The following is an 18,867-nucleotide window of genomic DNA, read 5'->3' on the forward strand; positions in this document are numbered from 1 at the left end:
AATTGATTATAGGTTAAAAATTGTTTTAACTTGCTTTTGTTTTATTTCATCATGGACATCCTTACTTAAATCATTCAATTTCTAATGGATCCATAGTATTCCATACTATAGATCAAAGATTGGCCAATTATGGCCATGGGCCAAAGGCAGCCCACTGCTTGATTCTGTGAAGTTTTTTTTGTTTTGTTTTGTTTTGTTTTGTTTTTGAAATGGAGTCTCACTCTGTCCCCCAGGCTGGAAGGCAATGGCGCGATCTCTGCTCATTGCATCCTCCACCTCCTGGGTTCAAGCGATTCTCCCAGCTTAGCTGCCTGAGTAGCTGGGATTACAGGCACTTGCCACCATGCCCAGCTAATTTTTTTTTTTTTTTTTTTTTTTTTTGTATTTTTAGTAAAGACAGGATTTCACCATGTTGGTCAGGCTAGTCTTGAACTCCTGACCTCGTGATCCACCCACCTTGGCCACGCAAAGTGCTGGGATTACAGGCGTGAGCCACCGCGCCCGACCCTGTAAGTAAAATTTTATTGGAATACAGTAACAACCATTTGTTTACACACTGTATCAATGACTGCTTTTTTTTTTTTTTTTTTTTTTTTTTTTTTTTTTACCATGATGGCAGAGCTGAGTAGCTGCAGCAAAGACAAGAGAGTGTATGGCTCTCAAAGCGTAATATATTTCCTATTTGGCTCTTAAGAGAAAAAGTTTTTCAGCCTCTAATGTAGATGAACCACAATTATTTTAACCATTTCATTACTTGTGGACAGTGGCATTCTTCTCAGTTCTGGGTCTGTTCCATGACAAGCGCTGTCCTTATTTCCTCATTTGCCCTTGCGCGCTGTTAAAGAGATTCCTAGAATGTGAACCATTGAATTAAAGGAAATAGAAGTTCTGCATTGTGATAAGTGCCATCTGCCCCCTCAAAACAATTGGTACCAGTTTAGCCACACTTCTTAAAAAGATAGTATCAAACCTTTCGAAATTTCAAAGAAGCTGTTGCCTTGCGGGACAAAGCCAGGATTTAGACCCAAGTCATTGGACCCAGTACTTCTTGTGAAAACCTGCTGTCTCTCTCATTAATTTGAATACCAATTGCTGGTATTTGCTGAATTTTTAAATGTGCTGAGTGCTTTGCTTAGTAATTCAAATAGATTATGCTCACAATAATAGTAGACACTATGCAGGTACCATATTGTCTCTATGGTACAAATGGGGAAATTGCCTGCAGAGACTATATAATGTGGCCAACATTACGTAGGTGATGTACAAGGACTGGACTTCCTTCGTCTGATCCTGAACCTCCAGTCTCCATTGGGGAGAAAACTGGATCTACAGAAGGGCTCAGTGCTTTGATATCAGAGAAATCTAATTTGGTGGAAATTATTCTGGTCCTTACCTCAAGAAGCCAGGTATGGAAATGTATGTGTTTTATGGAACTAGATAACACTAGCTAGTAAGTGCATGTCTTGTAGAGAAACACAAGTGTGTAAACAGCATCTTGTCAGGGTAGAGTAGCTAATGAGTACCTGCTAAGGACAAGTGAGGCACAGATTGGGGGAGGAAGGCTAACAATGTCGGTATCCATGGTTTTGGCTGATTTACTTGACCCTGGAAGCTGTGTACAACAGTGATTCAGAGAGGAAACCTAGTCAATCCATCTGGATGGTAATTCCCTCTTGAGTACTTCCTATCTTTATGGTTTCAGGAATTTACTCACTCCGTGCCTCAGTTTCTCTACCTGTAAAATAGAGCTAGAATCAAATCAGCCAATGAAATCAATTGTCAGCTCCTTACAAAGTTCTGAGAATTAACTGAGCTCGTAACTAGGAACTGTTTAGCTCATTTTATGACATGTTATAAATGTTGGATACATTTTAACGACTGTTAGTGTGAAATTTATTTCAGCAAAAAGTGATTAAGGCCGGGCGCAGTGGCTCACATCTGTAATCCCAGCAGTTTGGGAGGCCCAGGCGGGTGGATCATTTGAGGTCAGGAGTTCGAGACCAGCCTGGCCAACATGGCAAAACCCCATTTCTACTAAAAATACAAAAATTAGCCGGGTGTGGTGGCGCACACCTGGAATCCCAAGTACTTGGGAGGCTGAGGTGGGAGAATAGCTTGAACTTGGGAGATGGAGGTTGCAGTGAGCCAAGATTGCACCACTGCACTCCAGCCTGGGTGACAGAGGAAGAGTTTGTCTCAAAAATAAATAAATAAAAATAAATAAATAAAAAGTGATTAAAACAATTACTTTCCTAGCAGCATAGTTAAAATTGAGCAAAACCTATGTTATGTAATCCCAAAGTACCTTCGCTTCCACCCTCCACACCCCAATCTAGTGTTCTCCCTTACTTTGTCCAACTTTTGACTGTGCCATTCACAGTATCTTGTTTCTGTATCCTTGGAGAGGTCCGCCTGCTCAACTCCTATTTACTCAGTAAGGGCTACATCGAGGGTCTCATGTCCAGAAACACCTGACTGATGTCTCCTCCACTGCTTTCCTCTTTCAGCAGGCTGGGCTGCTGCCTCTCCTTTGAGCAGCCCTGGAACCCTATTGTTTTCTTTTCTGTCACATATGATCCTGTATCATCATCTTTATTTTATTCATCACTCCTCCCCTGTCTTTTTTAAATAAAATGTACAATGTGTCATTTATTTTATACAGTTTTTTGAGTTTCACTAAGAATTTCTTTTATTATTATTATTATACTTTAAGCTCTAGGGTACATGTGCACAATGTGCAGGTTTGTTACATATGTATACATGTGCTATGTTGGTGTGCTGCACCTATAACTCATCATTTACATTAGGTATATCTTCTAATGCTATCCCTACCCCCTCCCCCTCCCCACAATAGACCCTGGTGTATGATGTTTGCCTTCCTGGGTGCAAGTGATCTCATTGTTCAATTCCCACCTATGAGTGAGAACATGCGGTGTTTGGTTTTCTGTTCTTGTGATAGTTTGCTGAGAATGATGGTTTCCAGCTCTATCCATGTCCCTACAAAGGACACGAACTCATCCTTTAAAATGTATGAGGTGTCATTTAGATACACATCCTCTTTCATTAGCACAGTGTTAGGCAGTTAGTACCCAGAGTACACATCTCAAATGTGTATCATAATCCTGAAATGCATCAAGGAAAAGGCAAACTGTGGGGCTCACCTTAGGTACTTGGAGACGTGTGTTTATAGGAAAATGCCATCTTGTTTCAGAAAAATTTATAATGATTACAAAAACAGCAACACTGAGAAATACTCACAGCTACCAATTGATTTGATTTATTGAGTTCTATGCTGCTAAACTTGTCCAGTGCTTTCCTTCTAAGTGATTCACAATTGTCCTGAAAACTGGATTTTCCATTCTATTATTGCGGACATGAAAACATGCACATCTGTTTATCCATTTATTTATTGTGTGTCGTATATTTCTTTTGACTCCTATTTCCCCCAGTTCAAGTTAATCTCTCACCAATTCCCTCTTGCACTTGACTCTTCTGCCATATTCAATTATTGCACTTCCATAATCTCACTGAGCTTTCCACACATCCCCGCTCCTTTCCTCCGAATATATATTTTTTTCATTCTTTCCCTGGATACATTGTCTAAAAGACAGAACAAAAACAAACAAAATACACTAACACCTTTCTCAATTCTCTAATACAAGTTTGGCCACCTCCTATGCACTGTGAGTACCTCTTGTACTTTGACTGTACACATGTTCTCTGTATTGTAATTATCCATAGACTTCATCTTTTTCCCCACCTAGACAATAGCTCCAGCAGCCTTCTTTGCTATTGTATTCCTGGCACCTAGGACAGTGTCTGACATCCAGAAGGTGCTTGAGATATATGTGTACATATATATGCATGTGTGGGTATGAGTGTGTATGTGTGTGGGTAAATGGATATATATGAAAGGATGGATGAGTAAACAAGTGGATTCCAACATCATACTCATCTCGAGAAAAGGAAGACTCAGTTCTAGTTCTTGCAGAGCCAGTCTGATGTGTGGGAGAGAAAATCAGACTGGAAATAGGGTCAGAATAAAGCGGGAAGAACTGATAAGAGAGAACTCAAAGTCAGGAGAAGGATGAAAAACGCTGAGTGTGAGAAAGCGTCTTTGGCCCTGTTGGCTAAATGAAGATAGGAGATGGGGAAGATGAATCCCTGCTATTAAACATCCCACTCAACCAGGAGAGCAAAGGGTCTCATGCTGAAGTTTATTGCTTCAGTTTCTAACCTTTCATAAGTGCTTACTTGGCAGCCCTTTCGAGAGTGGTATTTGATTCTGGAAGCATCTTAAAGGAGCAGCGCCCGACCTTCCACTTCCCTTTTTTTTCATTTAGGCCATAAAATATATTGGTTTTGTGCATTACTGCCATGGGAGAAAAAAAATGTCACATGTTAGTTTCCAAATGAAATGACATTTGATGAAGTGTACATTTAAGATATGTTTCAAGGCTGGCTTTTAAAGAGTGCACAGGTAGGGTCTTTCTTCATCACAGACTGTAGGGAGTTACAGGTGCCTTTTTCCAACCCCCCCCAATCCCCGCACCCCGAGCCTCTCCCATAATGGTTATGGGGAAATTTTTTAAAGAGCCTCATTTGTTGCAGCAATAACTTAGTGAGTGTTCCGAGCACTGTTACACCCTGTTTGGGATGCTGTTTGATGAGCAAGGCTGCAGCCGAAACACACAACACGTGATGGGACTCTGCCATTTTGTGCAGTGGACAGCTCTGTCTTCAGGGAAGATGTGAGGAAAGCATGGATCTGCATTTGATGATCGCTACTTAAAGGAGGGGAGGTCACTGGCCACCTTACTCATGAGATATGTATGTCACTGAATTGACTCAAATTGGCCAGAGACTCCCACTTCCAAACAAAGGGGTTGGCAGTGGGTGGAGTATGGTGGTGGTGGTGGCATCCAGTTTCTTAATTACTTATGAAATAGAACAGGTGCATGACCCCAAAAAAGAAGCTGGATATTATCACTAGAATATAAGCAAAACAATATGGGATGCTGTGCAGGGAAAAATAAACACAGCAAAAACAAATATGTCTACTATGGAGATTACATGAAATGTCCTTTTCATTATTCGCAAATCTCATTTTCCTTATTAGGCTTCATTTGAAGGGCAGCAAAGCTATTTCCTTGGCTACTGTTGGATTTTGCATTTGACATTGTCTGCAATAGGAATATGATCGTGTGCTGCCACTTCACATGGCACAGGTCAGAGGTCAGCAGGCCACCTGGTTCCTTCAGTGTCAACATTGTGCTCCTGTGAGTCTGGCAAATCCTTGTAATATTTGAAGGCAGATGTTAAAAATACTAATCTAGTTATAAGATATACTTTTTTTTTTTTTTAATAGTGTGAGACAGAGTCTCGCTCTTTTCCCCAGGCTGGAGTGCAGTGGCGCGATCCTGGTTCACTGCCTACCTCTACTGCCCAGATTTAAGCGATTCTCTTGTCTCAGCCTCCCGAGTAGCTGGGAACTACAGGTGTGTGCCACCACGTCTGGCTAATTTTTTTTTTTTTTTTGTATTTTTAGTAGAGATGGAGTTTTACCATGTTGGCCAGCCTCTTCTGGAACTCCTGACCTCAGGTGATCTGCCCACCTCGACCTCCCAAAGTGCTGGGATTACAGGCGTGAGCCACCATGCCCAGCCAAGATAAACTTTTTATTAATTAAGGAAAATCAATGCTATCACTATTACTGTACATTTTTTTAAAACACCTGTATTTCTGCAAGGTACTGATATTAAAATACTTTCTGATTATTAATGTCCTGCATGTTACAAAGGATAATTTGAAAACTACAGAAAAGCATTAAGAAGGAAGCATTGCCCTCAGTCTTTAGTTGCATCGGCTATTAGTTTTATATTTTACACATAGATAACGTGTTCCCTTTTGAGTTAATTTTTGTATAAAGTGTGAGGTTTAGGTAAAGGGGTGTGTGTGTGTGGGTACACATCCAGTTACTCTAACATTATTTGTTCTGGGCATATCACTTTTTGTAGGTTTTCTTAAAGGTAGTTTTATAACACATATCTTTCTCTCAGTCTACAAGACTCAGTATTTTGCCTCTTTAATTGGAACACAGAAACGTTATCACCCGTGTTAATTACCTTGACTCTCGTGATTGTTTTTACAATTTATACATCCATTAAAATACCAAGTTGAACACCTTAAATATATATAATTTTTATTTTTTAATTGTGCCTCAGTAAAGATGGGAGATAATAAAGAAAATTTATCACCATGTATGTCTCTTTTTCTTTAGTCTTTATATTTTGTTTATCTTTTTTTTTTTGGAGCGCAGGGGACAGTTTTACTCTGTGTGCAATGGCGTGATCTTGGCTCACTGCAACCTCCGTCTCTTGGTTTCAGGCGATTCTGCTGCCTCAGCCTCCCAAGTAGTTGCGATTATAAGCACATGCCATCATGCCCAGCTAATTTTTGTATTTTTAGTAGAGACAGAGTTTTGCTGTGTTGACCAGGCTGGTCTTGAACTCCTGACCTCAGGTGATCTGCCTGCCTCGGCCTTCCAAAGTGCTGGGATTACAGGCGTGAGCCACTGCGCCCAGCCTATGTTTTGTTTATCTTGTGTATTGTATATCCATAAATTGAAAAGCTCTTCATGCAATTCCCCCTGCCCCTGCCTTTTTTCTTTTATTTTTTGCTTTAAGATATTAAACATATTTTAATGAACTCAAGAGTACAGTCACCTATTAACATTTACCCATATGTTTACCCTTTCCATTTCCAGCACTTCCTTTCTTGTTGTTTGAAGTTTCCTTCACGTATCATATTTCCTTTAACTGGAAAACTTTCTATAGTGATTATTTTAGAGCAGGTCCATCTGCAGTGAATTTGCTTAGTTACCTTCATATTTCACTTTCATTTCTAAAGGATATTTTCATTGGATTTAGTATTCTCAGTTGACAGTTATTTTCTCAGTTCTTTTGTTTGTGTGTGTGTTTGTTTTTGAGACAGAGTCTCGCTCTGTCCCCAAGCTAGGGTGCAGTGGTGCAATCTCGGCTCACTGCAAGCTCCGCCTCCCGGGTTCACGCCATTCTCCTGCCTCAGCCTTCCGAGTAACTGGGACTACAGGTGCCCACCACCGTGTCCAGCTAATTTTTTGTATTTTTAGTAGAGACGGGGTTTCACCGTGTTAGCCAGGATGGTCTCGATCTCCTGACCTTGTGATCCGCCCGCCTCGGCCTTCCAAAGTGCTGGGATTACAGGCGTGAGCCCCTGCGCCCGGCCTATTTTTTCAGTATTTAAATAACTGGGTGCTACTTTCTGCCGACCTCTCTGGATTTTCATTTGTCTGTTTTGTTTACTTTGAATTTTGTTTTAAATCCATAGTTATTTGAATTGTTGGGTCTTTACAAGTATTGCATTGTTTGTCTGGCTGTTTTCAGTGTGTTTTAATTTTAGGCTGTACCAATGTGATTATGATATATGTGGTTGTGGATTTCATTGATTTTAACTCTTAGTTTCTTGAAACTGTGTTTATATCTTTTGTCAAATGTAGGAAGTTTTCAGCCATTATTTCTTAGCATGTTTTTTCTGCAGTGAACTCTTGATCCTTATATTCTAGAATTCCAGTAACATGAAATGTTGTACCTTTTGATATTTGTTTCACAGTCTCTGAGTTTCTCTTTTTTTTTTTTTTTTTTTTGAGACAGAGTCTTGCTTTTTCACCCGGGCTGGGGTGCAGTGGCGCGATCTCCGCTCACTGCAAGCTCCGCCTCCCGGGTTCACGCCATTCTTCTGCCTCAGCCTCCCGAGTAGCTGGGACCACAGGTGCCCTCCACCTTGCCCGGGTAATTTTTTGTATTTTTAGTAGAGATAGGTTTCACCGTGTTAGCCAGGATGGTCTCGATCTCCTGACCTCGTGATTCGCTTGCTTCGGCCTCCCAAAGTACTGGGATTACAGGCGTGAGCCACCCTGCCTGGCCCGAGTTTCCCTTTTTTTTTTTTTTTTTTTTTTTACATTTTTTTTCCTCTATGTTTAGATTGGATATTTTTTATGTGCTCAAGTTTACTTCTTTTTCTTCTGTTGTCTTCATTCTGTATTTGGACACATTCAGTGAGATTTTATTTTATTCCATTTTATTTAATTAATTTTGTTGAGATGAAGTCTCACTTTTATAGCCCAGGCAGGACTGCAGTGGCACGATCTCAGCTCGCTGCCACCTCTGCCTCCCGGGTTCAAGCGATTCTCCTGCCTCAGCTTCCTGAGGCTGGTCTTACAGGTGCCTGCCACCACGCCCCACTCATTTTTGTATTTTTAGTAAAGAAGAGGTTTCACCATGTTGACCAGGCTGATCTCGAATTCCTGACCTTAGGTGATCTGCCCCCCATGGCTTCCCAAAATTCTGGGATTACAGGCATGAGCCGCCGTGCCCAGTCCGAGATTTTGGTTATTTTTACGGTTGTAAAATTTCCTTTTGGTTCTTTTTTTTTTTTTTTTTTTTTTTTGAGACAGAGTCTTGCTCTGTCTCCCAGACTAGAGTGCAGTGGCACCATCATGGCTCACTGCAACTTCCGCCTCCCAGGTTCAAGCGATTCTCCTGCCTCCGCCTTCCTAGTAGCTGGGACTACAGATACCTGCCACCATGCCCAGCTAATTTTATTTTTGTAATTTTGGTAGAGATGGAGTTTCATCATGTTAGCCAGGATGGTCTTGATCTCCTGACCTCATGATCCCCTCGCCTCAGCCTCCCAAAATTCTGGGATTACAGGCATGAGCCACCGCGCCCAGCTCCTTTTGGTTCTTTACATCTTTCGTTTCTTTGCTAACACTGTCCATTTCTTTTATTTTCATTTATTTTCAGTGTGTTTTTTCTTACTCTTTGGAGCAGTTGTGTAACAGCTGCTTTAAAGTTTTTATTTGATAATTCCAACATCTTTGCTATCTGGATGTTGGTGTCTGTGAATGTCTTTTCCCATGCAAGTTTAGATTTTCCTGGTTCTTTGTATGCTAAGTCATTTCGGTTTGTATCCTGGGTATATTGAAGATTGTGTTATGAGACTCTAGGCCTTGTTTAAATCCCATGGAAGTTGTTGATATGTTTGTTTTAGTAAGCAATCAATCTTGTTGGTTTCAGGCTGAAAGCTCTTGCTTTTCTTCTGTGGATTTGTTTCCAGTATCAGTTCTGTTGGGTGTCTCCCATGTACATATCAAGTCTGGGACGTGGGCAGTAGTCTGTTCCTTAGTTCAATTATCAAAGCTTATGGAAACTTTTAGGGTCAGATACAGACATGAGCAGAGAGGTGAGTGCAAGAGTTTGTAAAAAATACCGTATGAGGGTAATTCTCCCCCATTATTTTCTCTCCAGGATCCTCAAAGTAATACTTGTTTTCGAGGGTTCCCCATTTTTTGTCCTCCACCCAGAAAGCTGGTGGTATTTTGTTTGTTTTTCATTTTTCTGTTCACATGCTTGGCATCTGAGTCTGCATTTAGGGCCAAGTGTCGAGAGAAGAGAGGAAATAAAGAAAAGCAATGGGAGGTGGGAGTTGTTTGCCCAACCTCTTGGGACCGCAGTCGTAGATGTTAAGTGTCTGTAGCCGCCCCACTTGCCACTGTTGTTTATACAGGAACACTATCCTGAGATTGCCTGGAGACTGCAGCGTAAGAGGAGAGATAAACTTTTAAAAAGAAAGAATAATAATAATAAAAAAAGAACAATGGGGATTTTCCCTATTCTCTAAGCATTAAGATTCCTGTGTCTCGTTTCTCAAGACAAAACCAAAGTGCTTCTCCTGAGTCTCTATCTGCCTGGGTGTCTGATTTTCAGCTCTTGGCTACCTTGCACCCGCACTAAGGGGTATTGGTGGTGGTACCACTTATCTGGTGGTACTTTAAATTTTGGTCGTTTTGTTCCCCCCTCCACTTGCTGCTATTTAATTTTCGGAGATCTCGAATAGCTGCCCCATGCATTCTATACAGTTTTCCTCTCTGCGTTCAGTCAGGGAAGCAGGATGAATTCTTTTGTCTCCATCTTGTCAAGAACCGAAACCTCGCTACCCACTTCATTTATTTTATTGTGTTAAAATACACGTAAAATAAAATTTAGCATTTTCACCATTTTACAGTATACATTTTACTGGCGCTTAAGTAAACTCTCAATGTTGTGCAAATATTATCCAGTTTGAGAACATTTTAATCACCCCAAATAGAAATCTCATACCCATTAAGCAGTCACTCCTCCTTTTCCATTAACCCAGTCCTCTGGCAACTGTTAATTTGCTCTCTGTTCTCAATGAATTTTCCCCACTTCATCTTTTAACAGTTTATGGAGACATAATTTACATAATATAAAGTCACCTATTTCAGGTGTATAATTCAATGTGGGTTTTTTTTTTTTTTTTGGATGTTTATAGAATTGTACCAGTTTCTTTTTTAATTTTTGGAGTATTTCTCCTAGTCTTTTCCTCTTTAGTTTCTTTTTCTTCCTTTACTTTTATCTTTTTTTTTTCTTTTTCTTTTGAGACGGAGTTTTACTCTTGTTGCCCAGGCTGGGGTGTGATGGTGGGATGTTAGCTCACTGCAACCTCTGCCTCCCGGGTTCAAGCGATTCTCCTGCCTCACCTTCCCAAGTAGCTGGGATTGCAGGCACCCAACACCACCACCCCCCAGATCATTTTGGTATTTTTAGTAGAGTTGGGGTCTCACCATATTGGCCAGGCTGGTCTTGAACTCCTGACCTTAGGTGATCCACCCGTCTTGGCCTTCCCAAGTGCTGGAATTACAAGCATGAGTAATCGCACCCGGCCTTCCTTCCTTTTCTTTAATGATCTGTTTCACTGTATTTTTAACACAAGATAGGAACCCTAATATTGTATATTTCTGTGGTTTCTTTTCTTAAAAACTAAATGGTGTCTTTTAAGCATTTTTCAGATCTCTATATTTAAAACTTTGTTTCTCAGTGGTACATGTTATGCTACACTATCAGTATAGTATGTTTTTAATTTTCCCATTATCACACATCATAATTTTTTTTCATAAATAATGCTGTGGTTCATTGACATGGAAGTAAACATTTGTGTGCCTCTCTGCCTATTTTCTTAAGAGCTACTCTTAGTTGTAATATTTCTGGGTAAAAAAAAAGGCATAGAAAAGCACTGATTTTAGATTTTTGCGCTCTGGTGCATTCCTTAAGTAAAGATTGTTCTTTTTGTTTTAGAAGAAGTCAGAAGAAACTTTCTGTACAAAATGCGTAAAATATACATCAAAAGGTTCCTAAACCTCCATATCCCTTCGTAAAAGTTTCAAAAACTTACAGTATATTGTCTGGTGCTGGAAGTCGGGAGTTGTTTCATTGGTTAAAAAAAAAAATACCGGAAAGATACAGAATAAAGACGAATGAAGACCTAAATTTTATTTCGGCCTAAACTATTTTAGTTCACAGTGGAGTCTACTAGCTCCTGATGACAGAATGACCATATATGTCAAATTTCCTTGTGTGTGTTACTTTTTATCTGTGTTCTTAGTATAATCATGTAATGCCACTCCACCCATCCCTCTTAACCCACCTATGTTTTCTTGTTTGGGTAATAAGTTATATGGCCACTCTAAAGAAGCATCCTTGGACATTAAGTAAAACATGTCAACAGGGCAAAGATAATCAATGCAGGGCATATGTATTGCTAACACCCATTTTTCTATCTGATGATTGAAAGTAGAAACCTACCGGCGTTTCTTTCTCTGATAGAAGGATTGACCTCAGAATTCTCCCCAGTACAATCCTATGGGGACTTATTACCATCAGATTAGAACTGGACCATAAAATATAACCCAGTTGTCAAGGCATGTAGCTGACACTGCTGGCCCTGAACATCAGAGAAGACTGTGTGTTTTCCACTGACTTATCACAACCATCTCGAGTGGACCTTTATGGAGGAATTCCTGCACCTGTGAGATAGGGCAAGCCGGAGATTTCAGGGCAAAGGGTGGGGGGTTTCTTGACGAGAGGGGAGCTGCCCTTATCCCAGGCAGATGCTGCCTCCCACACATTCTCCTACACCTCTCTCCTAATCCCCTTTCCAGTCTCTGACATATCCTAGCTGTGCTTCTGAACAACACAATTGAACTCTAAGTGAGGCTTGAGCTATGTGAGGCTTGAGCTATGTAGACCTAAAGAAAAATTAAATACATAATTAATTAATTATGGGTTTTCTTTGAGCTGAGTAATTAAAAGTAACTTTCTGTTTTCTTTCATGTTTTTCTGATGCAGAGCCTTCTGACTTTTCCCCTTCGTTTTCTCTTCTTTGTAGGTTTCAAGACAACAGATGAATTGTGAAAGAGAGCAGCTAAGGGTAGGTGCACCTGCTTGTAAAATGCTTCCTGATTCTCATTTTTGTGTGATAAGCAAAAATTTCCTTGTCTCTCCCAAGACACAGATTCTAAATAACAGGCTTCATCTTAAGACTGGTAGAGTTGAAAATATTTATCCCAGCTAATTTAGTATTGATTGAGCTGGTAAATACAGTATAACTTCTTTTGAAGTGCCATTATAGTAGATATGGATTTTTTGATTTAGTTTCAGCAATAAATACTTCTCTTCTGGAATTTGTTTGACATCATTGTAGTCTTTTTATGTACAACACGAGGTCTAAGTAATAACAAAGGTCAAAAGGATGGCTTGCTGCCTTCTTAATATGGATACCAGGCTGTTTGCTGAGTGGCTAAAATGCTCTTTGGCTGTTGACTGGGGTGGGTGAGCAAGGAATATGTCAAGGGCGTTTTCTAGGAGAATTTGCGTTATCTATAGACCTCTTGGTTTTAGTGACATTTGTGTATATGGGAGAGGGAGACAACATTTTAAACCTCATATTCTATTTCCCCACTTAAAAATGAAACTCTCTTGGTGCTCAGGTATATCGGTGTAAGGAGTATTCCCCAGATGTGGAGGGAGTGTTTGGTTATAAATGGAGCTTGGTGACATTGTTCTGCTTTCATCGCGTCTCAGTGGACATTCTTCTTGGTATGGGGATGGCATTTTTAGAAACGATGGGATTTCTCCCCATTTGTTTTCTTTTAAATGAATTCATGTTTTCGGTGGACGAGATTCAAATTATGATTGGTCTATCTTTCATGTCACTAATGGAAGTTGGCAGTTTTTACTGGACAATGTGCCTTGTAGCCATGTTTTCAAATTGTTATAAAAATTAGAGAAATATGCTGCTTTTAAAACCACAACAGTGTGATTTGGCGTCGGGAAACCACTGTGCCCAAAGGTGTCTAATAAATAAGAATAATGTATCAGACAGGCCTAATACCTTTGTACACTGCCCTGTAACTTCAGAGCATTTACCTAATGATAGTGTCATGATGGCAATAATTTGCAGAGTTGCTTGCGTCTGACACTTGCTGTTGGCGTCAGGTTTGTCAAGTACTTGGGTAAAATAACAGAATCCAGGTGCATGAAACCAAGGAAGCGAGTTAAGCTTTTCTGTTTCTTTTATGCATATTTATGTACTATCTCAGTATGGCCCTCTCTACCCACTTTCCTTCAAGTACCTGTGCCAACATTAGTTGTGACCCTTTCCTTCATGGAACAGACTTCAAGATGTTTTAAGCTTTTCTGAACTCTCTTACTGCCCTTTTTTTTTCCCTGCAGTCTGAATTACTGGTTCATCCTATTAAATAATGTATTACAACTTCAGATTTCTCTTGCTGTTTGGATGGGGACGATGGCCAGAACTAGGTCAGAGCTAGATAAAGAGAAATATGTGCCTTTGTCTCCAGGAGTCCCTGATAAATTCCTGAGAATTAAGATAATCTTGAAATCTCTATTGCAAATGGCACTTGCCTGGCAAGTTAAGGACACAGTAGGTAATGAAGGGTTTATTTGCATTTTAAGGGATTATTTCTCATTGATGACTTCATTGTCGACAGGGGCGCTGTTTAGGTTCAAGAATGGAGTCTTCCCCTCTCTGTTACATAAATGCAGGGAGTGTCTTGATATTAACATAATGGTTCATTTACATTAGTCCCCAGTGAGGCTCCAATAGCCCCATCTCTAACATCAGGAACCAGTGCTTTGTTTGTTGTTACTTTTGTGGTCACTGTTTCTGCTTTTTAAATGAATTAATGTTTTGAATTGATAGATGGCGCATTTGATTGGATAGAGCACACATATATAGGGTTCAAAATTTAAATACTACCAAAGAGAGTGCAATGGAATTTTCCCTTCCCACGTGACTCAGGCGTCCAGCTCCCTCTGGGAGACCCCCAGTGTGATTAAGTACTGGTAGCTATCTCATCTGTAGATATTTTCTTCTGTTCTCTTCATTTTTGTTCTCTGTCTTTCCATCTCTTTTTCTTCCTCCTTACCTCTCTCCCTCTTTTCCTTTCACGGCTGTGTCTTTAAGAGCCCCTCCACCACCTCAAAAGAAAACTTCCTTTATTAAGGTGACTTTTTTTTTTTTTTTTTTGAGACAGAGTTCCTTTCTTTCGCCAGGCCGGAATGCAGTGGTGCAATCTCGGCTCATGGCAACCTCTGACTCCTGGTTTAAGCAATTCTTGTGCCTCAGCCTCCAGAGTAGCTGGGATTACAGGCACGTGCCACCACGCCCAGCTAATTTTTTTTTTTTTTTTTGTATTTTTGGCAGAGATGGGGTTTCACCATGTTGGCCAGGATGGTCTCGATCTCCTGACCTTATGATCCGCCTGCCTCGGCCCCCCAAAGTGCTGGGATTACAGGTGTGAGCCACCGTGCCAGGCCTGAGGGGGGCATTTTTTAAGGATTTCTGAAAGAAATTTAGAACTGAAATGTAAATACCTGTCCATCTCAATGCAATGCATTTTCCTTGATCTCGTTTTGCTTTCTTAGAAAGAGAGTGGAAGAAAAATAGAAATCTATTTAGTTACCACATCGTTGAAGGATAACTGTCTGCAAGCCACAATTAAAATGTGTCCTAAGTGCAGCAATCAAAATGTATTTCCAGATTTGCTCTCCAGGATGACTAGGACTGTGGCCGTGTTATCACGTTGAAGGTCCTTCATTAGTGCATTCTGTTGTCAGAATTCAGGGATATAAGTGGATAGTTGTAAAATTTATTCCTTTTCCTTGGCCTCCTGGAAATAGCAGATGATGCAGAAAGATAAAGCTGCCATTTCTGTTTTGTGCCCATCGAAGCTGTGTAGGAATTGGCGTATCCTATACTTGGTCTTAGGATCTCCTTTCTTTTTCTCACGAAGCCTAAGTTAATTTTTCCAAAACAGACTCTGTGAAGTGCTTAGTATCTTGAAGATATTAAGAAGTCTTTAAAACGATTATATGATTAATTTTAGGAAATACCATGTTAAAAAAAAAAAGCGGAAATGTTTTTGTTTTTTAACTGCAGGACTTCTCATACCGTTTAATATGCAAAGGTGAAATACAAAGAGTTCAATATAATATACAACTTTTGTCTAACTCAGCTGACTACAAAACATTTTTGGTTGTAGGACATACTCTTGAAATCATATCAGTATTATCAGTTAAGATGCTATTATCTGTGAGTTACAGAAAAGCTAAGAGTTATTTACAAAAATAAATAACTCTCCACCTCCCAGTTCCAGGGTGGATTCAGAGGCTTTTCGGTATCAGGGCAGTGGTTTGGAATCCCTGTACTTCCCTTGGCCTTTCCTTCTTCCAAGATGGCGGCCATCTACCCCATATCACTTTCTCACAGGGCAGCACTCTCATCAGAAGGAAGGGGAGGAGGAGCGTCTCCTTCACAGCTCTTGAATTTTATTGGTGGAAAATAATTCCCAGAATTCGTCACTGCAGCCCTTTTCTTAGATCTCATTGGCCAATCTGTACATCAGTCACTGGCAAGGTGAACTGGAATCTCAGTGATTGGCTGCAGCAGTTATGATTCATTTCCAGCATCAGGCACATTGTCACCTGAACATAAACAGGATTTACTTAAACTGAAGGAAGGAGAAAATGCACTCCAGAGTAGTTACCAAGTGGAGTCTGCCACAAAAGGAATCCACAGGGGTCCACTCTGTTTGTCAGGGTGCTGGTTTCCTGTCATTACTTTTCATTACTCTCTTTCATCCTACATATATGGGCTCAGCAACTGTGTGAATTCTGGTTTGTGGAATTTGACAGAGATGCTTTGCTGCCAGCCTTGAATCTCACAGGTCACATCGCCCATCCTAACCTATATCCTAACTTTTCTACCCATCTTGGCACTGTCTTTGTATTTTGCCTTGTGTAATTTGGACTGCACTGGATATAGTCTTTGCTCATATCCCCTCAGCATTAGGTGTGGACAGCAGGCATGAGGCATCGTACCTTAGTTACCAGCTCAGCCCAGATATGCTGTCCATGAGCTTTCTGGCTGCTACCCTTCCCAAGAGAAGGGCATCAGCCAGTTACTCCTAACAGGAGGATCACTCTTCTCAGAGAACTATTGGGATTACTCACATTGCTCAGTTGTTATGCAAACTACACAACAGGGGACTTGTTCATTCCTCCATCCCAAGGTTTGTCAATCTAGACTAGACTGAGCCTTCTTCTGAGCTTGCAATTCACATTACTGGCTGGATTCTTCTGGGGAGATGGTCACAGGAGCTCACTAAGGAATCTGTGCATGAATCACTCCTGATTCTATGGGCTGTATTTACCAGCTTGTTCCAGCATCACTACAGGTCATGGTGATAGTTGTGCAGTGACCATATCCAGTTATCAACATTTACCTCTCCAGCATCTGAACTAACAGATGGACAAATAAACAAGTAAGACAGAAATAATATGATTCCAGGAGCCTTTGTTTCCCTGAACAATCTACCGGTTGAGGGAGATTGTATGGTCATAGGGTGGGAGATTCCAGTGCCCACTTTTCTGAGCACTCATATAATATTTGACTACAAAGGGATCTTTGTACTTGAGTATTAGATGTTGGTTTGGGGGCTAATTAACAAGCTCAGTTAGAAAACTACTAAGTAGCCAAATGCATGAATGCCAGATTCTGTTCTGTGGATTCAAATACTGATCTGCAGTATGGCAACGTGACACTGTAGTCAGCATACTGGGAAGGGTGGGTAGGGCTGGTGAAGTACTGGTTGTGGACTTAGGTTCAGATCCAACTTCTAAATGCTCCTTAGTGTCTCAGAGCTTGACTGTATGCATAAAATGAGAATAGCTTTCTCATAGGATTGGTGACTGGATAAAACAATTTAGTTAAAGCACTGCCAAAAAAAAAAAAAAATGCAGACCTCGTAGTCAACAAGGTGAGCTACTGTTAATACAGTATTATTCCCAAGAATTATTTCACTTCTCTTCATCCTAGAAATACCAGCCAAGAGCATACAGACAGCACATATCTGTTGCCACCCAACTCCCCACAAGAAAAGACAACACAAAGGGCAGGCTCTGTAGTTGATGACATGGCAAAATATTTAGGAGATAACTCCCTCTCAGTTAAGGTTATTTGGAATGCAAACAATAGAGACAGATTCTTAAGCAGAAAAGGCATGCACCCAGGCCTCCCAGGAATCAGAGCTTAGAATGGGAAAGCTGTCTGAACTCCACATATCTCTTGCTCATCTCCTGTCTTTGTTTCTCTTCGTGGGTCCTCTATGGATTTTTCTTTTGATAAAGACTCCCTCTACCTTTATGCACACATGACACCTTCTAGCCCCTAAATGTATGCTGCATCACTTTCCACCGGTATAGGGACGGACCATCAGTGCATCCTGGTTACACATTCCTGAAAAGAAGCCTGATTGGCTTAGTCTGGATCAGTTGTTCACTCTGGGCCAATTGGATCTGTCCAGGGAAATGGTATGAAGAAACATAGTTGCCCAGGGCCAACTCTTGAGGGAAGACTTCATTATTGGGGAAAAGGAGCCATTGCTGGCTGAGTAAGTAACATCAAAGATGCCAGGCGCGGCGGCTCATGCCTGTCATCCCTGTACTTTGGAAGGCTGAGGTGGGTGGATCACTTGAGGTCAGGAGTTCGAGACCAGCCTGGCCAACATGGTGAAACCCCGTCTCTGCTAAAAATACAAAAATGAGCCAGGCATGGTGGCAGGCCCCTGTAGTCCCAGCTACTCCAGAGGCTGAGGCAGGAGAATTGCTTGACCCCGGGAGGTGAAGGTTGCAGTGAGCAGAGATCATGCCACTGCACTCCAGTCTGGGCGACAGAGGGAGACTGTCTGAACAAAAAACAACAACAACAACAACAACAAAACCCACAATAAAAAACCACCGAAGATATAGATATCTGCTATGCTTTCAAAACATGGCTATCGGCGTTGAACAAAGGATCCTGGAAAATACATTTGCTACCACCAACTGCTAGCTCTGCATTTCCCAGAATATAAGACACCTACCCCACGTCTTATTCACAGCTTTCAGGCGAACACCAAGTCTTTAAGAAAGGGGGAATCGCTTAGAGAGAAAGTTACTCCCCTTCCCATTCTCTCTCAGTCCTTTTTATGTCAATGAGAAACTCGCAGTTTAAACTAAAGTATCTTTAACAGTGCTCTAACCCTTTCTAAGCTTTCTTTTTAAGGGAAAGGGAGTGTGCCTCAGGCTGAGAGCCTACAGCCCTAGAGCATCTCTTTGCACTTTAAAAACATTGTTTGCAAAATATAGTAGTTAAGAATCAGGGGCCTGGAGCTAGGCCTACTGAGATAAAATCTAGACTTTGCAATTTAGCACTTTGTAGCCTTGTACATGTTACTTAAATCCTCTCTACCTCAAATTCCTCAACTGTGTAGTGGAGATAATCATTGCACCAATTTCATAAGTTTTTTTTGTGTGTGTGCATGCGCATGTGTCTTTGTGTCTGTATATTTGCATGCAAAAAAGATTAAAATAATTAATGCATGTGAGGTTGTTAGAAAAGTGTCTG

General features: G+C 40.8%; 1 protein-coding gene across 1 annotated transcript in view; it reads left to right on the forward strand.

Annotated features, from left to right (window-relative positions):
- The window catches only part of RBFOX1 (RNA binding fox-1 homolog 1), a 2,485,336-nt gene that overhangs the window by 1,808,828 nt on the left and 657,641 nt on the right, over positions 1–18,867 (forward strand). Inside the window, 1 exon segment of the mRNA XM_074028822.1 lies at positions 12,286–12,327. Coding sequence (XP_073884923.1) covers positions 12,286–12,327 — 42 coding nt within the window.

The sequence above is a fragment of the Macaca fascicularis genome, chromosome 20 (genome assembly GCF_037993035.2).
Source record: "Macaca fascicularis isolate 582-1 chromosome 20, T2T-MFA8v1.1".
NCBI classification, from domain to species: domain Eukaryota; kingdom Metazoa; phylum Chordata; class Mammalia; order Primates; family Cercopithecidae; genus Macaca; species Macaca fascicularis.